Genomic DNA, 21044 nt, shown 5'->3' on the forward strand with positions numbered 1-21044 from the left:
TCGAGCTTCGGCTCAGCATGTAGACAGACTCTCCGACACACTCTAAACCCGTTTCTGAAACCCATTTCATACTCTTCTTGGGTGTAGATGCGAACCTTGAGTAGAGCCTCGGCGTCAGCCAGTTTCTTCTTCGTCTCCTCCAAGTCTTCCTTGGATTTCTTTAGCTCATCAGCGAGCTTGGAGGAAGACTCTTTCTGCTCGTTCAGCTCTTGCTGAACTTGGGAAGCCTCGGTCTGAGTTTGGGTCAGCTTATCTTCTTTGGCCTTCAGCTGATCCTCATCCTCTTGGAGCTTAGCTAGTTGAGCTTTAGCGGCAGTAGCAGGCTCTGAGAGTTGGACATTCCGAGCCTGGAGCACCTCTTCAGCAGCCATTCTGCTGGCTTCAAGAGCTTCCAGCTTTTGCTGCACTTCAGCTTGTGCAGCAGCTCCTTCTTGGATTCGGCTCCCAATGGCAGCCTTGAACTTGGAGATGTTCACTCCTATGTGCTCCTGAAGGAATTTTTCCCCTTCCATCAGTGGGGGAAAAACTTCCTTCTCCATAGCATCGCAGAAGGTCTGAAGGGCTTCAACAGCTTTCTTTTCATACTCTTCACCCTTCTGCTGCTTCTCTTCAGTCGCTGCTTGCTTCAGCTTAGCAAGCTTTAGCTCCTCCTCAGCTACCTTCTTGTCATACTCAACAACGTTTACCCTATCTTGTAGGGTATCTATCAGCTCTACAGTAAGAGTTTGATTGTGCACGAACTGGAAACAGGAGCACAAGTCAGCCAAAAAAAAAAAAAAAACTGAACTGAAGAGCTGAATTGAAAAAGAGATAAAGGCAAGGAAGGAGAATCACCTGCATCATCAGCAGTTGGTTAGACTTGGCTGGGTCTGGAACTGATCTGCTAGATTCGCCCATCCCAGCAGTGGCCTTCAGCGACCAGATCCTTGCCCTATCTACTTCGGACATGCCAGCAAAATTGCCGAAGTAGGCTGCAGCACCTTCTCGGTTCTGACCCCATTTGAGGTCCCAGATGTGATCTGGGATTGGCATTCGGGGGGCCGAGAAACCCATTTCTCCAGACTGCAGCGTCTGGAAGGAAGGGAAGGATGACGATGGAGCTTCTTGAGTCTTGGATGGCTCGGCATCCTCCTTCTTCTCAGCAGAGTCAATTATTATGACCTCTGCTTCTTCTCCAGGTGTGAGGACGAAAGCCTCAACCTCTCTTGCAATGTCAGCTGTGAAACCCTCAGCATTGGGCATCACAGCATCCTCATCTTTGTGCTCAACAGCACTCTCTTGAACTTCCTCTTGGACCCCTCCCTTAGGATCGGGAGTTTTCTGATCCACCTCCATCTCGGGAGGTGGTAGAGGGGTCTCCGGAGGTGATTGAGGTGGCGGCCGGGGAACCCTCGGCGATCCACCGCCCTCCTCGGGTTCTCTTATCTCGATGCCGATGGTCATCGACCTCCTCTGAAAGTCATGCGGGCCGATGATGGCCATCCTTCGTCGCCTTTTTTGAAGCGGTTGCTCATCCATGTCTGAGTCTTCAGAATCTTCTTGTACCTGATCTTCGGGACGAGCAGGGGCTTTCCCTTCCCTCTGTCTATTATTCTCTTCGGACTGTAAAAGACAGGGGGGGATGAAGAATGTGAGTTAAAAAAAAAAAAAAAAAAAAAACAACAACAACAAAGCTGAAAAGCTAAGTCTAAAAAGCTCACCGAGGTCTTCAGCAAAGCCTCGTCTTCTTCAGCTGCCTTAGCTGCAGCTTCTTCTTCAGCAGCCCTGGAGGACCCTTCTCCTCCTTCACAGGCTTCAATAACCCGTGCAACCTCTTCGGCTGTACGGGCAGCTTCAGCTTCTTCGTCTAACAGCTGAAACCAGGGATCCCTCTTCTTCCACCAAGGCTTCTGCCTCTGATATAGAGCAACAGCCTCAATTTGGAAATGGGAAGAGTCTAGATGAACTTCCCTATGCTTCGATTCAGTGATAGAAGGGGCCCGATCAGTTACAACTCGTTCTCGGTTGACGCCGAGACGAGCGTAGTTAATGCCGACATTGGTCTCGTCCCGCTCTGAAAAAGAAGAGGAAAAAGATCAGTTCAGCTGGGTTGGCACAGCAAAGAAGTGCGAAGTGAAAGCGGAGAAAAAGAGATAATTAAAAGGCCTCGACCCCAGCCGAAGAAGCTTACCATCCCTAAACTTTCGGCTGAGGCCGACAGCTGCTAGCATGTTCTCTTGGAAGACATAATGCGTATCGGGGAGCCAAGTCTCCGGGATATGTTGCATTCGACCGCTGCCCCCCCGGTTCGGCAGCTTGCCGAAGATGTTCTGTTGATTAAGGTTCGGATCTGGGCCGTTATCTTCGGGGGGACCTAAGCTTCCCATGTCGGGATCAGGCTCAGCAAGATACCCGGGAGCGCTGAAGACGCAAGGGTGGTCCGGGTCCGTGGGCGCCCTAACCCAAATCCATTGACCTCTCCAGTCCTTGTCTGAAGAGTCGTTCGGCCACATGGTTAGGTACTGGGGCCGCGACTCAATCCGGTACCACCCAGAACCGTGATTTTCGTGCCCTCTTTGAATATTTGGCACTAGCCGATGGAGCTTTTTAAAGCAGTGCAGGTTCGGCACATACCTGAAGAACTTGCAGACCCATAAGTATGTCATCACCCTTCGGATGCTAATGGGAGTTAGCTGACATAGGGAAATATTATAATGGATCAGCAAGTCTCGGACGAATACGTCCAAAGGGAACCTCAGCCCATACTGAAGTTGTCTTGTGTACACCCCCACATACCCCGGGGGCGGACGATGGATTCTATCGGATGCCACAGGCATTCGGCACCAATACCCATCAGCTTCAAGGATGCCGTAATGCAACTCAATCTGCTCGGAAAACCGATAATGTTCAGCATTCTCTACCCACCACGAGTAGGGGCGGTTCTTTATCATGGCCGAAGCTACTTCAGCATCCTACCACTCCGAAAACCCAGGGAGGATATCCCAAAGGATGGCGGGAACTTCATCGTCCCGCCCAGAAACGCTCGGCCCCTCCGTTCCCTGAGGAGGAGCCGAAGAAATGGGAGTCGCCCTAATCCCTTCAGCAGGGTCAGACTCTGCTCTATGTCCGTTCCAGGTCCCCGTCCTGTTCCTAGGATCGGGAATCGGCCTTGCTCTTCTTGGAGCACGGGCCCTACCTCTAACTCCTCTCACCATGGATGAGTTTCGAAGAAAAAAGTCGAAAAAAGGGGAAAGAATTCAAATTCGAAGAAAAATAAACTAAAATCAAAGGAAATTACCTTAATCTGAAGCGAAAGTTGCCGATTTACGAATTGGTAGTGACGAGTCTCAGTTTCTAAGCTTAATGCTCGGGGAATTTGCGAAGTTTTGACGCGGGTTCTTGGGTTTTCTCGAGAATTCTGGGTTTGTGTTGGTGAAGAAGTGAGGAGAGATGACGCGCCTCTGATTATATCTCCAGAAATGGGAATTCTGGGAGTCCGCGCTTCAATTTCTCTTAAACACCCCACTAAGTAACCGTTAAACACACGACCTCGTGATTAAACCGCCCATTATCCGTCCAACTTCCACAATTATTCGCCCAACCGTTGTTATTTCATTAATTACGGTTTAAATCCAAATTTCTTGGATTAATTAAATCATTTACTTCCCTCCTTTTCTGATTAATCAAACCCGACCCGTCATCCTTCCAAATCGGGTCTGGGGGGCAAGTTGTTTGGGTCCAATTTAGTCCAATTGGGCCTAGTCATTAAATGATCCAATTAAAAGCCCAAGGTCAAGGTTCAACTCTCCAATTGTGCTAAAATCAAGATCAGTCCACAAGGCAAGTCAATTGGGCCAAGGCCCACATTCTCCATATATGCAAAGGTATAAAAGCCATCAATATTACATTTGTACATGGAATACACAAAGCCTCAAGCAATTAATTCTCTTGCATAGCTTTCTCTCTCTACACACTGTACTGACTTTAGCATCGGAGGGGCCTTCCTCGGCAACACCCCCGAGGCTAGTTTACGTGTGTTTGCTGTGCAGGAAACCTTCGGCCCAACATCACTTGGACCGAATCCAGTCTTCACCACTTCATCGGACCTTCGGCAAGGTCCCATTGTTTTCATCCGAAACAATAATAAACTTAACAAAGGAAGCTTTGCACTGCTTCAATTCGTGTAACATCAAACATAAAATTAACATGCACCAAGATACTCCCATGCAAGTCAAGGAACTACTTTTCCTTTTTTTCGACTCTTTTAAGTCTCATTGTCTCAACATACTTTTATAGAGGATTATGGTATCATTTTAATCAATTATATATGGACATGGCTGATCTCATCATTAATTCAAATTCATCTTGAGCATTTATGTGACCAACTACTAAGATTTTAAACAATTTTAATGAGGACTTCAAAATATATTACACACTACGGAGTATTACTTTTGAGCTATCAACATCATGTCCCAAGATAGATCCAAAAAAAATATGATTTGATTTCGTTTATTATACTACATATATAGTTTTATTTCAATAGTCCATGGAGAATAATTTTAAATCCGACAAGATTAGACATGGAATTCAAATCCAACTAGGTTAAACATTGAGTTGCATTCCTATATATATATATATTCCATGCTTCCCAACTCCCAAGGGACTCCAAGAGGCCGCATATGTGGTGGTCAGGAATCAGGAACATATAATTTATCATACCTTGGTCAATACGTCTTTACTAGGGCTGCTAATTGAGTAGGGTAACTTGCAAACAGCTCGAACTCGACTCGATCGAGTTGGCTCGTGCTTTAGCTCGAAAATTGATTAGTGTAAAAGGAATTTAATATTTTTCAGTTCTTCTATCTTTAAAAATAAAAATTTACCAATAGTACACTTAAGTAGGAAATTTTATATAAAGAGAAGAAATTATAATCAATAAATGTTTGAAATTCAAGAGACCTAATCTTGCAAACGAACAACTCGGTTCGACTATAAAATTAACGAGCACGCTCAAGTCGAGCAACTCTTTACTCGTGATTGACTCGCTCGATTAATTAGCACCCCTAGTCATTTCAAGTACTATACATTCTTCGGATTCCCCGTGTTATATATATCAAGTGATCAACCTCAACAAATTCAATCAACATTATTACCGATTTGATGATGCTCTATTAAATTTGATAAATTGAAAACTTTAGTAAGACATATGTTACATTACACCATAAAAAGTAAAACTTATAAGGAATTGAGTAATTAGCATTAACCTAGAAAAACATATGCATTCAATCAACCGTTCAAAAGAATTAATTTACCCAAGCTAAGGAGTTATAATACAATCCAAATTACACTATTTAAAACCTCACGAATCTTGTTTGACAAAATTACACAAATTAAACCAAAACAACTACAGCTACATAAATTAAACCAACCATGACAAAAAATTATTCTTCAAAGATTATAGGGTTTAAATATCTAACCCTTATTTTAAGCATGACACTCTTATTTGATATTGGATATGGTGGTAGATCCATACCAAATGATGCTATTCAAGGGTGCATTCCACCCATATCAGATATAGAAAAGTGTGTTGCTAGCTTTTGGGGTAATCTAGGGAAGTTAAGTCAACCATGTTGCAAGGCTTTAGAGGAAATTCATGATGAATGTTTACCTAAACTACTTCCTGAAAATCCTTTTATAGTCCCCTTTTTTAAGAGCTTGTGTTCGAGTGGCGGAGGTGGTGGTGGTAGCGGTGGAGGTGGAGGTGGTTTTCCAATTCCACCTTTGTCGTCGCCTTTACCAAATCCTTTTCCACCTAGTATTGGTGGTGGTGGTTGTGGTGGTGGTGGTGGCAGCGGCGGGGCATTTCCACCTTTGTTTCCTTCCCCTGGGAGCGATGGGGGTGCTATTGCTCCCGCGCCTTTTAATTAAAAAAGAATAATTTACGTACCAAAATAATTTTTCAATTGCAAGCTAAGTACGTTTACTTGAGTCCTAGGAGAATTATTAAGATAATTTAATTTACAATAATAATGTTTCTTTTTTCATGCCTGTTCTAGTAATTATATTGCTTGGATCGTTCCTAATTCTAGCTAGAAGTATTTGTTATATGCAATGATGTATTATTGCTGTAATTTTACAGAAGTTTCAAGAATACAGTGATCAATAAATACTCTCTAATCTCTATGATATGGTAGAATGAAGTACCCCAACTCCCAAGGATGTTCATCGATTGTAGCATGGTTTAACTAGTGACAAACAAATAATAGTGAGCAATAAACCCTCTCTAATCTCTATTATTAACCCGGCCTTGTGTAAAGTTCTTTACTTATTTGTACCTTTTAACGACCCTGTTATACTAAAACAAAGTACGAGTATAAATGAAATGTACTCCGTATATAGAGTATAATGATAGAGGTGTCAAAATAACTCAATTCAAGCTATTTGATAGACTGATAAAATGGACATAATAATTTAACATGATTCAAATTTTACATGATAAATCGATACTCTAAAGGTACAATTTTCTTGGAAAGTCAAAGAATTTACTGCTACGGAGTCTATATAACTGGCTTTAGGAGTTTCAAGATCAAAATTAATTTCAAGATCTATTGCGGCATTAATTTTCATTCATTTTTAAAAAATTCCAATGACCTTAAAAATCAATAAGCTTAATGGGCTCGTAGTTTTGTTGTTTCAATAACTCCTATTTTCCAAAAATTTCCCAAACTCAATATACTCTGTATAATTGATCCTACTTAGGAGTAATTTTTTTTTTTTTTTTTTTTTTTTGTAACCGTTCCTACTTACTCCGTAATTAATATCATAGAAAATGTAAGAAAATTAAATACGTAGTACTCCGTATGTGCCTTACCAATTGTACATAACAGTATATTAAATACTCCTACCTATTAGGCTACTCAGTGAAAAAAAAATTCACTATAAATACATTACCAATCTACTCGTCTTAGCAATAATCTCTCATATCTTTAATTTATAACTTCAACTCAAAACCACGATTAATATAATATAACAGGTACGTTAGTTGCTTAATGCAAGGAAAATGGGAATTTGGGAAGTTATTGTTCAAGTAGCTAATGTAACAGCTCCAGTAGCAGCTGCAGTTGTACCTGTTGTCAACGTAGTTCCTATTATTGGGCCGGTGATTGGAACCGTGGCTACTGCTACTGCTGCAACCGCTTCTGCTGTTGTTGCTGCTGACTCGATAGCCAAGAACCATGGAGAAGGTGTGGCGAAGGTGGCTACTGCTTCCGTTTCCAAGCTTCATGAAGGCGTGCATAACTTTGTTTATTGACTTTATTTGGTAGTTTTTGGAATGTAATATGTCATGCCCTTTTGCATTAGTAACAAATTGGATCCGCTCAACGTTATATAATTATGATTGTGTTATCAGTTAATCTATAATTTTGCTAGTATGCATGTAATTACATCTCTTTTTATCTGACCATGTATTTATGCCCTTTTACGTTAGTCACAAATTGGATCTTCCTTTGATCGAATTCTATAGTTTGGTTAGCTTGGTTCTCAAATTATATCCTAACAAAAACACGTACACTAGTAACAAACTATTGAGAACCAAACTTATGTTTCTACGGAGTACATTTTTAGTAAACATTTTGTTTCAATTATCAATCAAAGGCTTTATTTTGTCAAAATATCGATTAATTTAGTTGGTTAAATTCAACATTTGCTACTTGATTAAATTGTCATGAGAATTTTTTTGAAAATTTAGTCCCTTTACTTTATTTGTGGAATTCTGATCCCTAAGTAATCACTCATCACTTGTCAACCTTGATGTGTGATCGACTAGCTCATCACTTTATGTCATGACAAAACTTAATTAGATTTTGCTAATTGTTTCTTTTAATAACAATAATTATAATATATGCAATGGCAATTTAGGTTTGTTGGAGAAATTTTTAGGCAACTTAAGAAATTTAAACTACATATCATTCTCTAACACTACCCAAGTGGTTAAAAATCTTAAAATTTGCTATCATTAGTCCTGACGAGTTTCTTAATCATTTTACTCGTAGATATTAATGATATCATAAAAATAGTTACAATCAAAGTACGTCTTAAGTGCTCCCAGAAAAAATAATAATGCTCCCTCCGATCCGCCTTATAATATAATACATAAGTAATTTTTCCATATTGTAAAAACTACAGTACAGCTGTACATTACTCCGTAATTACAAGTAATGATCGGTGTGATTAATGTAAAAGTCAATGTCATACGGCTAACAATTAATAGAACAAATAAAAAAAAAAAGTAAACTTTGGGATAGTGCCTTTACTGCCTTATACAAGTGTTTTCTGCTTCCCTCATCCGATGAACTCTGCTTCACTCATCTAAAAATGGTCACTTGAGCAGACCCCGGCAAAATAGCAGCAGACCAGCAGTACAGTAAGTTTTCCTATGTCTCTCTTCTTGGCATGTTTAAATCTTCCATAAATTTTGGTTTGTTTTCTTGAATCTTCTTTATTTCATAGTGTAATTACCATAAAAATGGCTGCTTCAATGTGTTTTTCTGCTCACCTTAAACCTTATCCGTGTCCAATACCTCAAAAATTTCCATCAAATTCAATTTTCTTTTCAAATTCCAAATCTTCCCCATTAATCTCCTTCTCATTAGCTCAAAATCCCAGTTCTTCTTCTTCTTCTTCATTGTCATTTGATTCTGCCCATCAACTTCCCCCAAATTTTACTCCAAAACAGCTGCTTGAAACTTTGAGGAGAGAGAAAGATGCAGAAATGGCACTCTGGGTGTTTGATTGGGCTTCAAAACAGTCTAATTTCACACCCACTTTGTCAATTATTGAGGAAGTTCTTAGAAAGCTTGGAAATGAAGGGTCTTTTGATTCAATGAAAAGGGTTTTGGATGAAATGAAGGAATTAGGTTGTGAAATTAATGAAGGTACTTTCTTGATTTTCATTGATTCTTATGTTAATTGTGGTTTGTATGATGAAGCTGTTTATGTGATTGATATGATGGAGAAAGAATATGGGGTTAAATGTGGGACTCATACCTTTAATTTCTTGTTGAATGTTCTTGTTGATGGGCATAAATTGAAATTAGTGGAAATTGTTCATTCAAAAATGGTAGAAAGTGGAGTTAAGAAAGATGTTTCCACATTTAATATATTGATTAAAGGGCTTTGCAAAGCTCATCAAATTAGGCCTGCCCTTATTATGATGGAGGAGATGGAAAGGTATGGATTGACCCCGGATGAGAAAACGTACACGACGATTATGCAGGGTTATATTGAGGAAGGGAATGTGGACGGCGCTTTACGAATTAGAGAACAAATGGTGGGAGCTGGTTGTGTTTCGACCAATGTGACTGAAAATGTTTTGGTTTATGGGTTTTGTAAGGAGGGAAAGATAGAAGAAGCGTTGGGTTTCGTTCAGGAAAGGGTTGCTGAGGGATTTCATCCTGATCATTTTACATTTAACACTCTAGTTAGTGGTTTGTGCAAATTGGGTCATGTTAAACATGCACTAGAGGTGTTAGATGCTATGCTAGAAGAAGGGTTTGATCCGGATATATATACTTATAATGCTCTAATATCCGGGCTGTGTAAAATGGGTGAAATTGAAGAGGCAATGGAAGTGCTTGAGTTGATGGTTTTACGGGGTTGCACACCGAATACTGTTACCTATAATACTCTGATTAACACCATGTGTAAAGAGAATCAAGTTGAGAAAGCCACTGAATTTGTGCGCCTTCTTACAAGCAAGGGAATTTTGCCTGATGTATGTACATTCAATTCTATCATACAAGGTCTTTGCTTGTCCAGAAACCACAAGCTTGCTATGGAGCTATTCAGAGATGTGAAAAATGATGGGTGTCAGCCTGATGAATTTACTTATAATATGCTGATAGACAGCCTTTGTTCTAGAGGGAAAATTGATGAAGCTTTGAACTTGCTAAAGGAAATGGAATCAAGTGGTTGTGCAAGAAATGTGGTGACATATAATACATTAATTGACGGATTCTGTAAAAACAAGAGGATAGAAGATGCCGAAGAGGTTTTTGATCAGATGGAACTGCAAGGGGTGTCAAGAAACCTGGTTACTTACAACACCCTCATTGATGGTCTTTGTAAAATTAAGAGGGTGGAAGATGCTGCTGAACTGATGGACCAGATGATAATGGAAGGGTTAAAACCCGATAAATTTACTTATAATTCCTTGCTTTCTCATTTTTGTAGGGCAGGAGATATTAAGAAGGCAGCAGATATAGTGCAAACAATGACTTCAAATGGGTGTGAGCCTGATATTGTTACTTATGGGACCTTGATTCAGGGGCTTTGTAAAGCTGGTCGAGTTGAGGTTGCCACTCGACTCCTTCGGAGCATTCAGATGAAAGGAATGATTCTAACCCCTCATGCATATAACCCCGTGATACAGGCTCTTTTTAGAAGGAGACAATCAAAAGAAGCGATGAGGCTTTACAGAGAAATGGTGGAGAAGGGTGACCCTCCAGATGCTGTAACTCATAAGATAATTTTTCGTGGTCTTTGTTCAAGTGGAGGTCCTATTGGAGAAGCTGTTGATTTTCTAGTTGAGATGCTGGAGAAAGGATTTATACCAGAGTTCTCTTCTTTTATGATGCTAGCAGATGGTCTTCGTTCACTAGGGATGGAAGATGCTCTAATGAAGCTTGTTCATATGATCATGAAACAAGCAAAGTTCTCAGAAAACGAGGTTTCCATGATAAAGGGTTTTATGAAAATTCGTAAATTTCAGGATGCATTAGCTACCCTTGGTCGTATTTTGAATAGTCGTATACCCCGAAGAAATTACAGGTGAAGGATGGTATGAGGTAACCTATTTCTTAAGCCGAAGCCTGAAACTAAGTAGCTGTGAGTCTTGTAACAACACAAATATCCTTGAGTTGATATTAGTTTTGTTAATAAATTCTTTTGTGCTTAAGCAAAGGGTTTGTTTATTTGTCAAGGTTATTAGTTAATTTTTAGGTTTCATTTGGTTCATATGCTACTCGTATATTATATGGTTCATGATAGATGAAATGCTGCTTTAATGAGAAATCCTGAGGCTTTGCTGCTAAATTGTAGATTTCTGGTCTATATAACTCAACCTTATTCTTTTTTGCACATGAGTTTCTATATGAAAATTATATTTTTGCATTTGTTCTTCAATTTAAATTTTGCAGTTTTGGCATCAGACTTCTGTAATTTGTCTTTGATTATATACAGGGTTAAGATGTAAATAGTACTCCGTACATGTTTTACAGTTACAGGAATGTTGGACAAACAAGGGTTTTAGTGTGTAATGCACAACGCTTAAAAGCATAATCTTTTCCTCAGAAGCTTCACCTTTTTTTTTAGTAAAGGAAAGTAAGTAACATAAAAAGTTACAGCAGTAACAATGTTTGGAGGAACATCCTCAAACCAAACTCTTAAACCATCACACATTCACACTCTTTACTGCTAATATTTGCTAAAATGTGAGCAACACCATTCCCCTTCTTCCCAACAAGGGAAAAATCTATTGAAGAGCACAGTTGACCAAGGTGAAGGATATCACCCACGATGTTCCCAAGGCTCGACTTCTCGCGTTTTTTTATTCTTCAGCTTGTAAAAGAGAGCTAAGCAATCCACCTCAAGCACTACGTTACGAAGACTCGCTTCCAAAGCAATATTAAGAGTATGCATTCATCTTGGTACATAATAAGAATGTTTTGATATCGCTTCATGATGTTGGATATGCAAGATTTATTTTTGTATTTGCTTTTCAATTTCATTTTGCAATGACGGGTCAGCTCATATATTTTTGACCAATTTATGAAAAGAAAAAAAAAAATCTCACTAACCTTGCTGGCATGGCACATGCATGAGTTTTGTTTATAAAAGATTGACATAAGTCCAACACGACACAACTGTTACTTGACCCATTTTGACATAATACGAAGCATGGCCCGGCCCACTTTGTGCTGACCTTTTAGGTACATAGCCATAATTAGTGTCAAAGTTGTTCTGTTCTTTAGCCTTTGTAAAACTAGATGCTTTTCTGAAGTCTTCTTCCGATTGTGGCTCCATTTAAACTTTGTCTTTAATTTTACCTCCAAAAGAATACTTGATTTGTTATAGTTATAGGCTTAATGGTGGCAAACGAGTTGAGTTGTGTACTTGTGTTGTATTCATGTTCAAAGTTAAACAGGTTGGTAAATCTCAATACTAACTTGACCCATTAATAAAATGTGTCGTGTTATGTTAACTTGTTTAATAAACATGTCGGAAACCCTTGACACTAAATTGCTTTTTCCATATTCGGTTTATGTCATGTTGTCGTATTATATAAAAAAGTGTTAGCCTCGTACGAAATATGTTTCATTAATTCCATAAATTATTTGTTTTTTTTTTCTTAGGCGGGTTGAGTCGTGTTAGTTATGAGTTGGAAATCTCAACACAAACTCAACTTGCTTACGTGCGGTGTTGTGTTGACCCGTTTAATTGAACATATTGTAAACCCTTGACACTAACTCGATTTTTTCGTGTCTCATTTGTTTCGTGTTGTCGTATTATTTCAGTTTTTGCTGGCTCTAATTTTAGTCACTGTTAATATGTTTGTGGTGTGAATAATGAAAGTTAAAATCATCCTTTTTTTGGCTCTACAAAAAAAAAAAAAATCCACATACCTCTTCGACAGTCCAGTCCCTTTTTTGCAATACTAGATTACTAGGTAGTCCAGTCTAGAGGTGTCAATTCGGATAACCGGATGGAGTTTGGGTCGGGTCTATTCGGGTCGGATATGTTCGGATCAAAATTATCCTTTTAACCCGGATCGGGTCGGATCGGATCAATTTCGGGTCGGGTTAAATTCGGGTCATGGTCTATCGAGTCCGGGTCGGATACGGGTCGGGTCAACTTCAGATCGATTCACTTTCGGTTCGGATGTATTTGGATCGGGTTTAAAACGGGTTTAGGCGGGTAACTTCGGGTTGGATGAATTTGGGTCGGGTTGATTTTGATTCGGATGATTTCGGTTCGGTCAATTTCGGTTCAATTCCTTTTTGTGTTTGGCTGGATTTTGGTCGAGTTGACCAAATTCATATCCAAATAAGGTTATTTTTAAACTAGAGATATTGTTTAGTTTTTAACTTATTATAGGGTCAATAAAATATAACAGAATGGGAGGAAATTCATTATAAATGACAATAGGCTTTGGGCAGCATTTAACTAGAGCTTTATAAGCAAATCAATTAACTCCCGCTTAATGTTTAGGTTTATTAGATCTTGTGGCATTTATTAAAGCTTAGAAAGTAAATTAATATAATTGATATGTACATGAAGTAAACTTAAGACTCCAGATTATTTCTTTGTAGTAAAAAAGTTAACTTATTAATAATTAGTAAATATATAGTATAAGAGCTTGAATAAAAAAGTAAATAATTAATTATGATCGGGTTAAATTCGGATCGGGTAAAATCAAATCGGGTTAATATCAGTTCGGGTCAAAACAGATCGGATTAGATCGATTATTTTTTGGGTCAATTTCGGATTGGGTTGAGCTCGAGTCGGGTCAAATCAGTTTGATTTGAGTTCAGGTCGGGTCAAATCGGATTCGGGTTGAGTTCAGGTCGGATCAAATCGGTGCCGGGTTAAGTTCAGATCGAGTCAAGTTCGGATTCGGGTTGAGTTCAGTTCGGTTACAAATCGGGTTTGGGTCTTGAATTTCTCGAATCAAATCGGATCGGTTACAGTTCGAAACGGATAATTTTTTCGGGTCGGTTCGGTTTTGACACCTCTAGTCCAGTCCCTTATTTGCAACATTGGGCAAAGTTTAGTCCCTTGTTTTATACAGTACGTAGTAATTTCTTAGTGTTACTGCAGTACTTGCCTAGTTGGTCTCTCACTCACATAGTAACTAGCCTTATGACCCGTTCGATGCACGGGTTGTTACTTAGGTTATTTTTCTTGAAAAGTGTCGGTGTTGTTGTGGAATTTAGCTAGGTATAAATACATATAGATATTGTAGGGCATGAAATGACACATTGGTTTAAGTTATATTTAAGTTAAGGAGATGAAAAAACTATTTTATTGTTAATGTAATGAACGCTAATTAGTTTAACTTTAATTTACTATATTGAATATGAAACACTTAATGTTCTTACTTAAATTTGTAAGTTTTAGAATGCCTAAAGATTAAGACTCAAACATTATTTATATATTTTGTTTTTATATTAAAATGAGAATTTAAAAAAGATTAAGAGAGGTGACATGTGGCATATGATTGATTATGGTGACATGTGACTTAGTGTAGATTTGTGGTTTGTGTTTTTAAATACTAAGTATAGAGTATAGATATAGATATAGATTTCTCCTTCATTCCTATAATTACTTACCAACTTCTTTTTTTTTTTTTTTTTTTTTTTTTTTTATGACAAACGAACCACCAAGCGTCAAGAGAAGAAAAGGGATTAACCGATTAAGTTACATGATGACCTCAAAAAAAAAAAAAAAAAAAAAAAAAAAAGCTTAAAGAGAAGCCTACTTGGTCTCTCTATCTCTCTCTCTCACACACCTTTCCTTTGTTGCTCCTTTACCAAAAAAAAAAAAAAAAAACCACTCGTAACAACTAGGGCAAAATTCAGGATACGACTATATCTTCGTCTCTCTCTTCTCCCTGCCTTGTTGTCTGCAGAGTTGAAGGTTAGCCAGTACCGTTGATGAGATTTTTGCAAGTGAATTTCCATTTATAATACTCAATTTTGGTTTTTCTGGTTTCGTGTTTCTGCTAATTTTTTTGTTGTTGGAATGATTTTATAAGCTTTTGTTTGAGTGTCTTTTGTGGATTTATTAATCGTGAATCAGATCTGATAAAGATGGAGTCTTTTTCTTTTTCTTTTTTTTTTTTGTGCAAAAGATGGAGTCTTTTTGTTCAGAAATTGTGAAAAAATGAAGAATTTATGTTTTTGTGAAATAACCGAGCTTTAATTGTCTGCCATTGTTTTGGAATATGTAGGAAGTCCTAATTTGTGGATAAAGGATGAGAAAAGGTGGAGGATTTAGTGATATGTTGGAAAGGACCCTTGATAGCGATAGCAAGGGTCGTTTTGTGAAGCTGATTCAAAAACATCCAAGTGAGATTACGAAATCTTTGGTAGAAAAGTGTGCTGAATTTGGTGCCCAGAAGTGTTTGCTTGCGTTGCTCAATGGGGAAGTATGCGAATGCGATGCTCTTCCTGCACTTGTTGATGATCACTCACCTTCATCTAATGCTCTCACCTATGTTGCTCATTCCTGTCCCGACCCTCAAATTATTCATCTAATGCTCAACCGATGCAACGCTATTCCTCTTGTTAATGTCACTTGCTCTTTTGCATCAGTACACGGTCTTCCAATCCATTTTGTCCTGCTCCATTTGAGTTATTTGGAGCATTTGTACCCTTGGATTCGCGGCGACTATCTCATCAAACTTATTATTTTACTTTGCCAATGGAAAACGGTTGGTTGGTTATTTCTCACTCTTCTTGTTTTTTAAGAGCATGTCCAATGGTTACCTTGCCACATCAACTATTCAAGCTAATATATTTTATAGCTACAAAGTGCTCCAATGGTTAATACTAGCATATTGTAGCTTGGAAAAATTATATATAATTAAAATAGTTTTTATTATACACATGTCATATGTTTAATGGGTGATATTATCTTTGAAAAATCAAGCAACGTAGCTTGGTGCTTAATCTAGCTACATCAATTTTCCACTCCAATGGTAAACTTTCACCAATGTTGTAAACACATTTAATTTTGATTTATCAACTTCAGTCTATCGAAAGGAAGTTGATTTTTAAGTTGTTTATTATTACAATTTTAGTCCATCAAGCTTTTCAATTGACTTATTCTCTCTTAAAGCTTGCAATGGCTCCTTAGATAGCAAGTATCATTTGCCATTAACGATGAGTCTTTTTGGCCTGTGTCCATTTTTATTTTGTTTTTTTTTTAAAGGTAAGGAAAAACAAAATTATGCAATCTTACATTTCTTATTTGCTTCAAGGTTATGCAATCTTACATTTCTTTAAACAAAATTTGATGTAGAAACCGATATTGGACTCTGCACGGTTGCTTGCCCAATACACTGATTCAATCAACGATATTGCTTGGACTTTTGTTAACTTTGGAGCATTGAAACAGTTTGGGGCTCTGCTTTTGGTTGCCCGAGAAAAGGTTATGGCTCCGTTTGACACAGGTATAGTGTAAATTGCATCTATATGCTAATTCTATGAACCAATATTATAAACTATAGTGTTTCTCTGTTGTTTTGTAGGCTTGACCATTCACCAACGCTTAGCAAATGAGATCGATTCATTTTCTAAAACTGACATTGGAAGTGAACAAGCTGAGTACAAAAACATTCTTATAGATGCACGACAACTACTTGACGTATTTGAGAGAGCTGGTGATGCTTTGGGCCTGTATTGTAGCTCAATGCAGAAAAATGTACGTAGGTTTACTGGTATTTTACCATTAATCAGCAAAATGATAATGAACTCCTGAACAGCTGATAGTATTTCTTTACCTCTTTTCAGGTGGCTATGGAAGAAGCAATTGCTGATGTTTGTGAGTTGCTCAAAAAATCCAAGGTTCATGTGATTCATGGTGACCTCAAATTAGATATCTATTTCAGGTATGTTCTATTTCATTCTGATTGGGGTTCAATTTCCACTTGCTTTCTCATTGTTTAAGGGCAAAATTTTAAAGCTTCTTCTATGTTTGTTTGTTCCATTGTTTATTTGATAGAGAACATCGTGCTGTGTCCAAAATTAACTCGCTATCCTCGAAGATTTTAGGTAACTATTTCAGTTTGTTCTTATGAAATTCCTTGGCCCTTTGACTTTTTGGGTGCATACTTATATGAGAAGTACTAATCCTTCTGTGCTGGTGTTTGGAATTATAGCTCCAGCGCGCTTTGAGTCAAAAAAGGGAGATTGGTTAAATGTTCCCCCTGCTGGAGATTCTTTCTCCAATTTTGTAAGTCTGTTTATGTTGGTAATTGAGCAGAATTGTTATGCTATTTGCTGTTAAATATAATGCCTCAAACAAGTTTGTTGGAAGAGCCATATATAGATATTAAGAAAGATTGGCAAATGGCTATTGCATAATATGCTGTGCTATTTAATACTAAAAATGATGTGCTTACAAGAAAGGCCTATGTCTCGAATTTAATTATTTTAAAGATATTATTGCATGTGTTTTATTTTGTATATTCTTTCTCTACCTTCTTCTATAGTGGTTTCCCGCCACTCCACTGTCAACAAGCTAGGATTTTTTTGTTTACTTGCAAAAATCTAAATGCGTATTTTAGTTTATCACACAGAAATGCATGCTCAGTGCTCAGGCTCTGATTCACTGCAAGCCTCTTCCATATCCCTTTTAATATTTTAATCCCTCGCATGAAATTCGCAACTTTTAATATTGTATTATGTAAATACTCTTTGCTCTTCTATAAAAACTTCTCAAGATCTGCCACTGGCTATGTGATTACTGCTATAGGATTGTGGGTTTGGATATGTGATACTTCCTATATTTTTTCACCAGCGGCTTTATAGAGGGGTTACATTATGGGTTGTTGAATTTATGAAGGGTATTCTTGAACTTGCACAAGGCTGCCCTATATGTTGATTCTTCTACTTTTATTTTTCCTGAGATGATTTAGTCCTTTCACCTCATCCTTTATTTATTTCCAAAACAAGTACTCGTGTCTTCAGAAAATTCATTAAACTCAGCTTTATGGAACAAAAAACTATGGATATGCACATATCAGCACCCTTGTCATGCAAAATTCATAGCAACAATCTCAACTTTTTTTTTTCAATGGGAATTTGAAATATTTTGCTTTTTTTTTTTAATTCTCTGCTAGTTTAAAGAATGAGTGTGTTGGAGGAAGAGGGGGGGGGGTGGTGAAGGTTATGGTGTATGTTATTTGTCCTTTCTCATTTTGTGGTCATGGATTGTGACACCACTTTGTCTCTTTTCAGCTATTACAAAGTGGTTACCGTCCCGTGCGTAATTCAATGGGGTTGCTGAATCCTGTACGGTTTATGAGCACAACAGCTTGTCACATGAAAAACAGCATCAGCCCAGCTGCTCAGCACTTGGCTTACAGGACTGTCATGAAACTGAAAAAAGGGTTGAGGTTTTTGTGAGTTCTCATTGTGTACCCTAATATAAAGTAGATTATAAGACATGTACTAAGTTGCTATTGGATGCTGGTATTTTGTGAACAACTCGACTTCTAATTTAGCTGCTGCTTCTTATTTAGGCTAAAAAAGCAGGCTAACTGTTTAGCAAGACCTGGAACCTTGTATGTTTGGATGTTTTTTTGCGTACAAGGGTTTCCCATCTCTAAGATTATATTTGTACTTCAAGGATATCTATTGAGGGATATGAATGGCTAGATGCATTTAATGAGATGGGGAAATGGGATGTTGAATGATCAAGTTGAACAACTTGTCCCCAATTCCGAAGCAAAGCATTTGAGCCATGCCATTGGCCTACAGTCTATTCTTTGTTGTAGGGAATCGATACCTCTTTATTTCTATAATAACTAAGGTTATACTACACCTTCATGCGAACAATCCAATGCCTCTAGATTGGACATCACACCCATTAAGGTAAATAGGTAGTTTCAAACAAAAAAAAAAAGGGTAAATAGATCATTTTATGTGTACACATCTCCTTCACTCATTAATCATTATTAGAAGTACTCTCTCCATCTCTAAATTAGAAGTCTATTTCTTTTTATTATGTGAGTAATGAATATTATAAAGGGACGAAAGGAGTACTAAATACTTCTTCTGTTTTTTATTAGTTGGCACATTTCATTTAGGCATGTTTGTCAAAACATACTTTTAAATGTGAGTATCTTTATTTTTTTTTTTTTTTATTTTTTTTTTTTGAGGGAATCACATAGAGCAATTTTATTAGTCAATCAATAAAGAGTCTGAGAGTACATAAGGAGCAACCTCATTTGGAAAATGATTAATCCAAACTTGTTCAACACCAAAAGAAAGTAATCTAGCTAAGTGATGAGCAATAAAGTTTTCCATCACGTTTCACATGTGACCAAGAGAAAGAATTAAAAGCACTACTCAAAGACAATACGTCTTCAATCACACCATCCAAATCAGGGAAGTATACCGCAACCTTTGAAAGTCGATTAACTAGAATTTGGCAATCTGATTCCAGAATAACATCAGCAAAGTCGTAAGTCGTCGCAAGCTTTACAGCCATAGCCAAGGCCTTAGCCTCTGCGATTTCAGGTGGCCACATTGCTCGCACTCTTCTCACTGCAGACAGCAACACCTCACCCCTGCTGTTTCGAGCTACAACCCCTAATCCCACCCAACCCTCCTCCACCAAACTCGCATCTGCATTCCGCTTCACTAAGCCTGCCCCTGGTGCAAGCCATTTGCTCGGGCTGCTAGTTGCTTTTCTGCCTGCTATTCCATAAATTTTCTTGTTGTATGCGTCATATTCATCAACTAGCCTTTTCATTATTTCAATTAGAGTATCTTTAGTTATGTATTAACAAAAATTATGAATTTTGATATTTGGACAGTAGAGTCTGAGATGAATCTAATAAGATCTTACATGACTATGTATTTATTCAACACAAAATTTCAAAATGAAGTCAAAGTGGTTTATGTGAATAGTGACTATGTAGTATAACTTGAGTGAAAAACCGCTTACATTATCTTTGTACATGTTGCTTTTCTTTGTACATAGCCAAAATTGTTTATGATATAATTTTATATCCCTATTTTTTTGTCTTTTAAAATTCAAAATTGGAAAATTATTTTTTAAATAAAAGTGTAAGTTAACTAAAAATGCATTTCTTTTCCAAAACCAAAGGAAGAGGAAAGAGTTGTTGGACTGCTGACGTGCATCTGCGCCTAATTTAAAAGTGTAAGTTGGGCGAGAGTGATACGTAATCTCAACCTGCATGCGTGTCCGATGATTTCAGTTCAGTTCAGTTCAGTTCAGCTCCAATCAGTCCGACAAAAATCAACTTTGCACTTGTGCCTGATTGGGTGGGCTCTGCCCAACCAAACAATTAAACAAATAAAAAAAAACATTTGTCATCGTGCTCGATCAGAAAAGATTTGCCCGACCGAGTTAGAGTGTTATGGTCAACTACGTTTCCTCTCTTTACTCCAACACAATTATCACGACATACTATTTTAATCTTGAGAAATCCTCTCCTCTCAAAGCAAAATTACTATCCTGCGCAAAGGTATATTTTACATGCCTTACAATAGGGTTGTAAAATATCTAGATAGTAAAGGCAACAACCTTATCGTCATAAATTCGATTAAAGTTGATTACCTATTAGGCTATTACTGGATTATGACTAGACAGTACATATGGGTCTTTGTCACGGTCTCACCAAGTTCAGCAACTATTCTTTAAGGGGTCGTTTGGTTAGAACAGGGTAAACGAAATGAAATAAACAAAGGGAAAGAAAAATCATTCCAAGTACAATGTTATTTGTTTTACTAAAAACACAAGTAAACAAACCACCAGTCAAACCACCACACCACCACCATTGAACCAACTATTTTCTTCACTTTGAAACCTTTTCCAGCCACTCCACCACCCAGCCTCACTCGCCGGCCCTTGCCGCACATCCCCCACCCTTCGCCGCCTATCCTCTATCCCGGAAAGCACTCCCCTTCCCCTTAAAACATTGAACACCCGCGAAAAACCCTAGAAACCTCTTCCCCTCCTTGTAAAACTGTCGGCCGCACCTTTCCAATCATTCGCCGCCCTTCGTCGGCCCCCATAGCTCTCCCCTCCCCGAAAACATCACTCAGCCTCAAAACCCCAAAAAATTAGTCTTACACCCGTAAAACCCGTCGCCCAGCCCTCCCTCACTTTTGAAACCCTAGCGCCTAGGATTTCGACAGTGGAGGAGGGCCTACCGGCCGTTTTACAGTGAGAGAGAAGGGTTTTTTTTTATGTTTCTACGAGGATGGGGATAGGGTTTCGAGAGTTAACGGTTGGCCGGTGAGAGGAAG

General features: G+C 38.2%; 2 protein-coding genes across 2 annotated transcripts; both read left to right on the plus strand.

Annotated features, from left to right (window-relative positions):
* Positions 1-8187: 8187 nt before the first annotated feature.
* On the plus strand, positions 8188-11118 carry LOC110722860 (pentatricopeptide repeat-containing protein At3g53700, chloroplastic-like). Its single transcript, XM_021902163.1, has one exon. The coding sequence runs from the start codon at positions 8507-8509 to the stop codon at positions 10811-10813; it is 2307 nt and encodes a 768-aa protein (XP_021757855.1). The 5' UTR covers positions 8188-8506; the 3' UTR covers positions 10814-11118.
* A 3394-nt stretch (positions 11119-14512) lies between these two features.
* LOC110722861 lies at positions 14513-18460 on the plus strand. The gene is made up of 8 exons (XM_021902164.1): positions 14513-14676; positions 14990-15472; positions 16063-16213; positions 16292-16464; positions 16554-16651; positions 16765-16814; positions 16922-16995; positions 18003-18460. The coding sequence occupies exons 2-8, from the start codon at positions 15014-15016 to the stop codon at positions 18168-18170; spliced, it is 1173 nt and encodes a 390-aa protein (XP_021757856.1). The 5' UTR covers positions 14513-14676; positions 14990-15013; the 3' UTR covers positions 18171-18460.
* Positions 18461-21044: the final 2584 nt, after the last annotated feature.

The sequence above is a fragment of the Chenopodium quinoa genome, unplaced genomic scaffold (genome assembly GCF_001683475.1).
Source record: "Chenopodium quinoa cultivar QQ74 unplaced genomic scaffold, ASM168347v1, whole genome shotgun sequence".
In the NCBI taxonomy this organism is placed as follows: domain Eukaryota; kingdom Viridiplantae; phylum Streptophyta; class Magnoliopsida; order Caryophyllales; family Amaranthaceae; genus Chenopodium; species Chenopodium quinoa.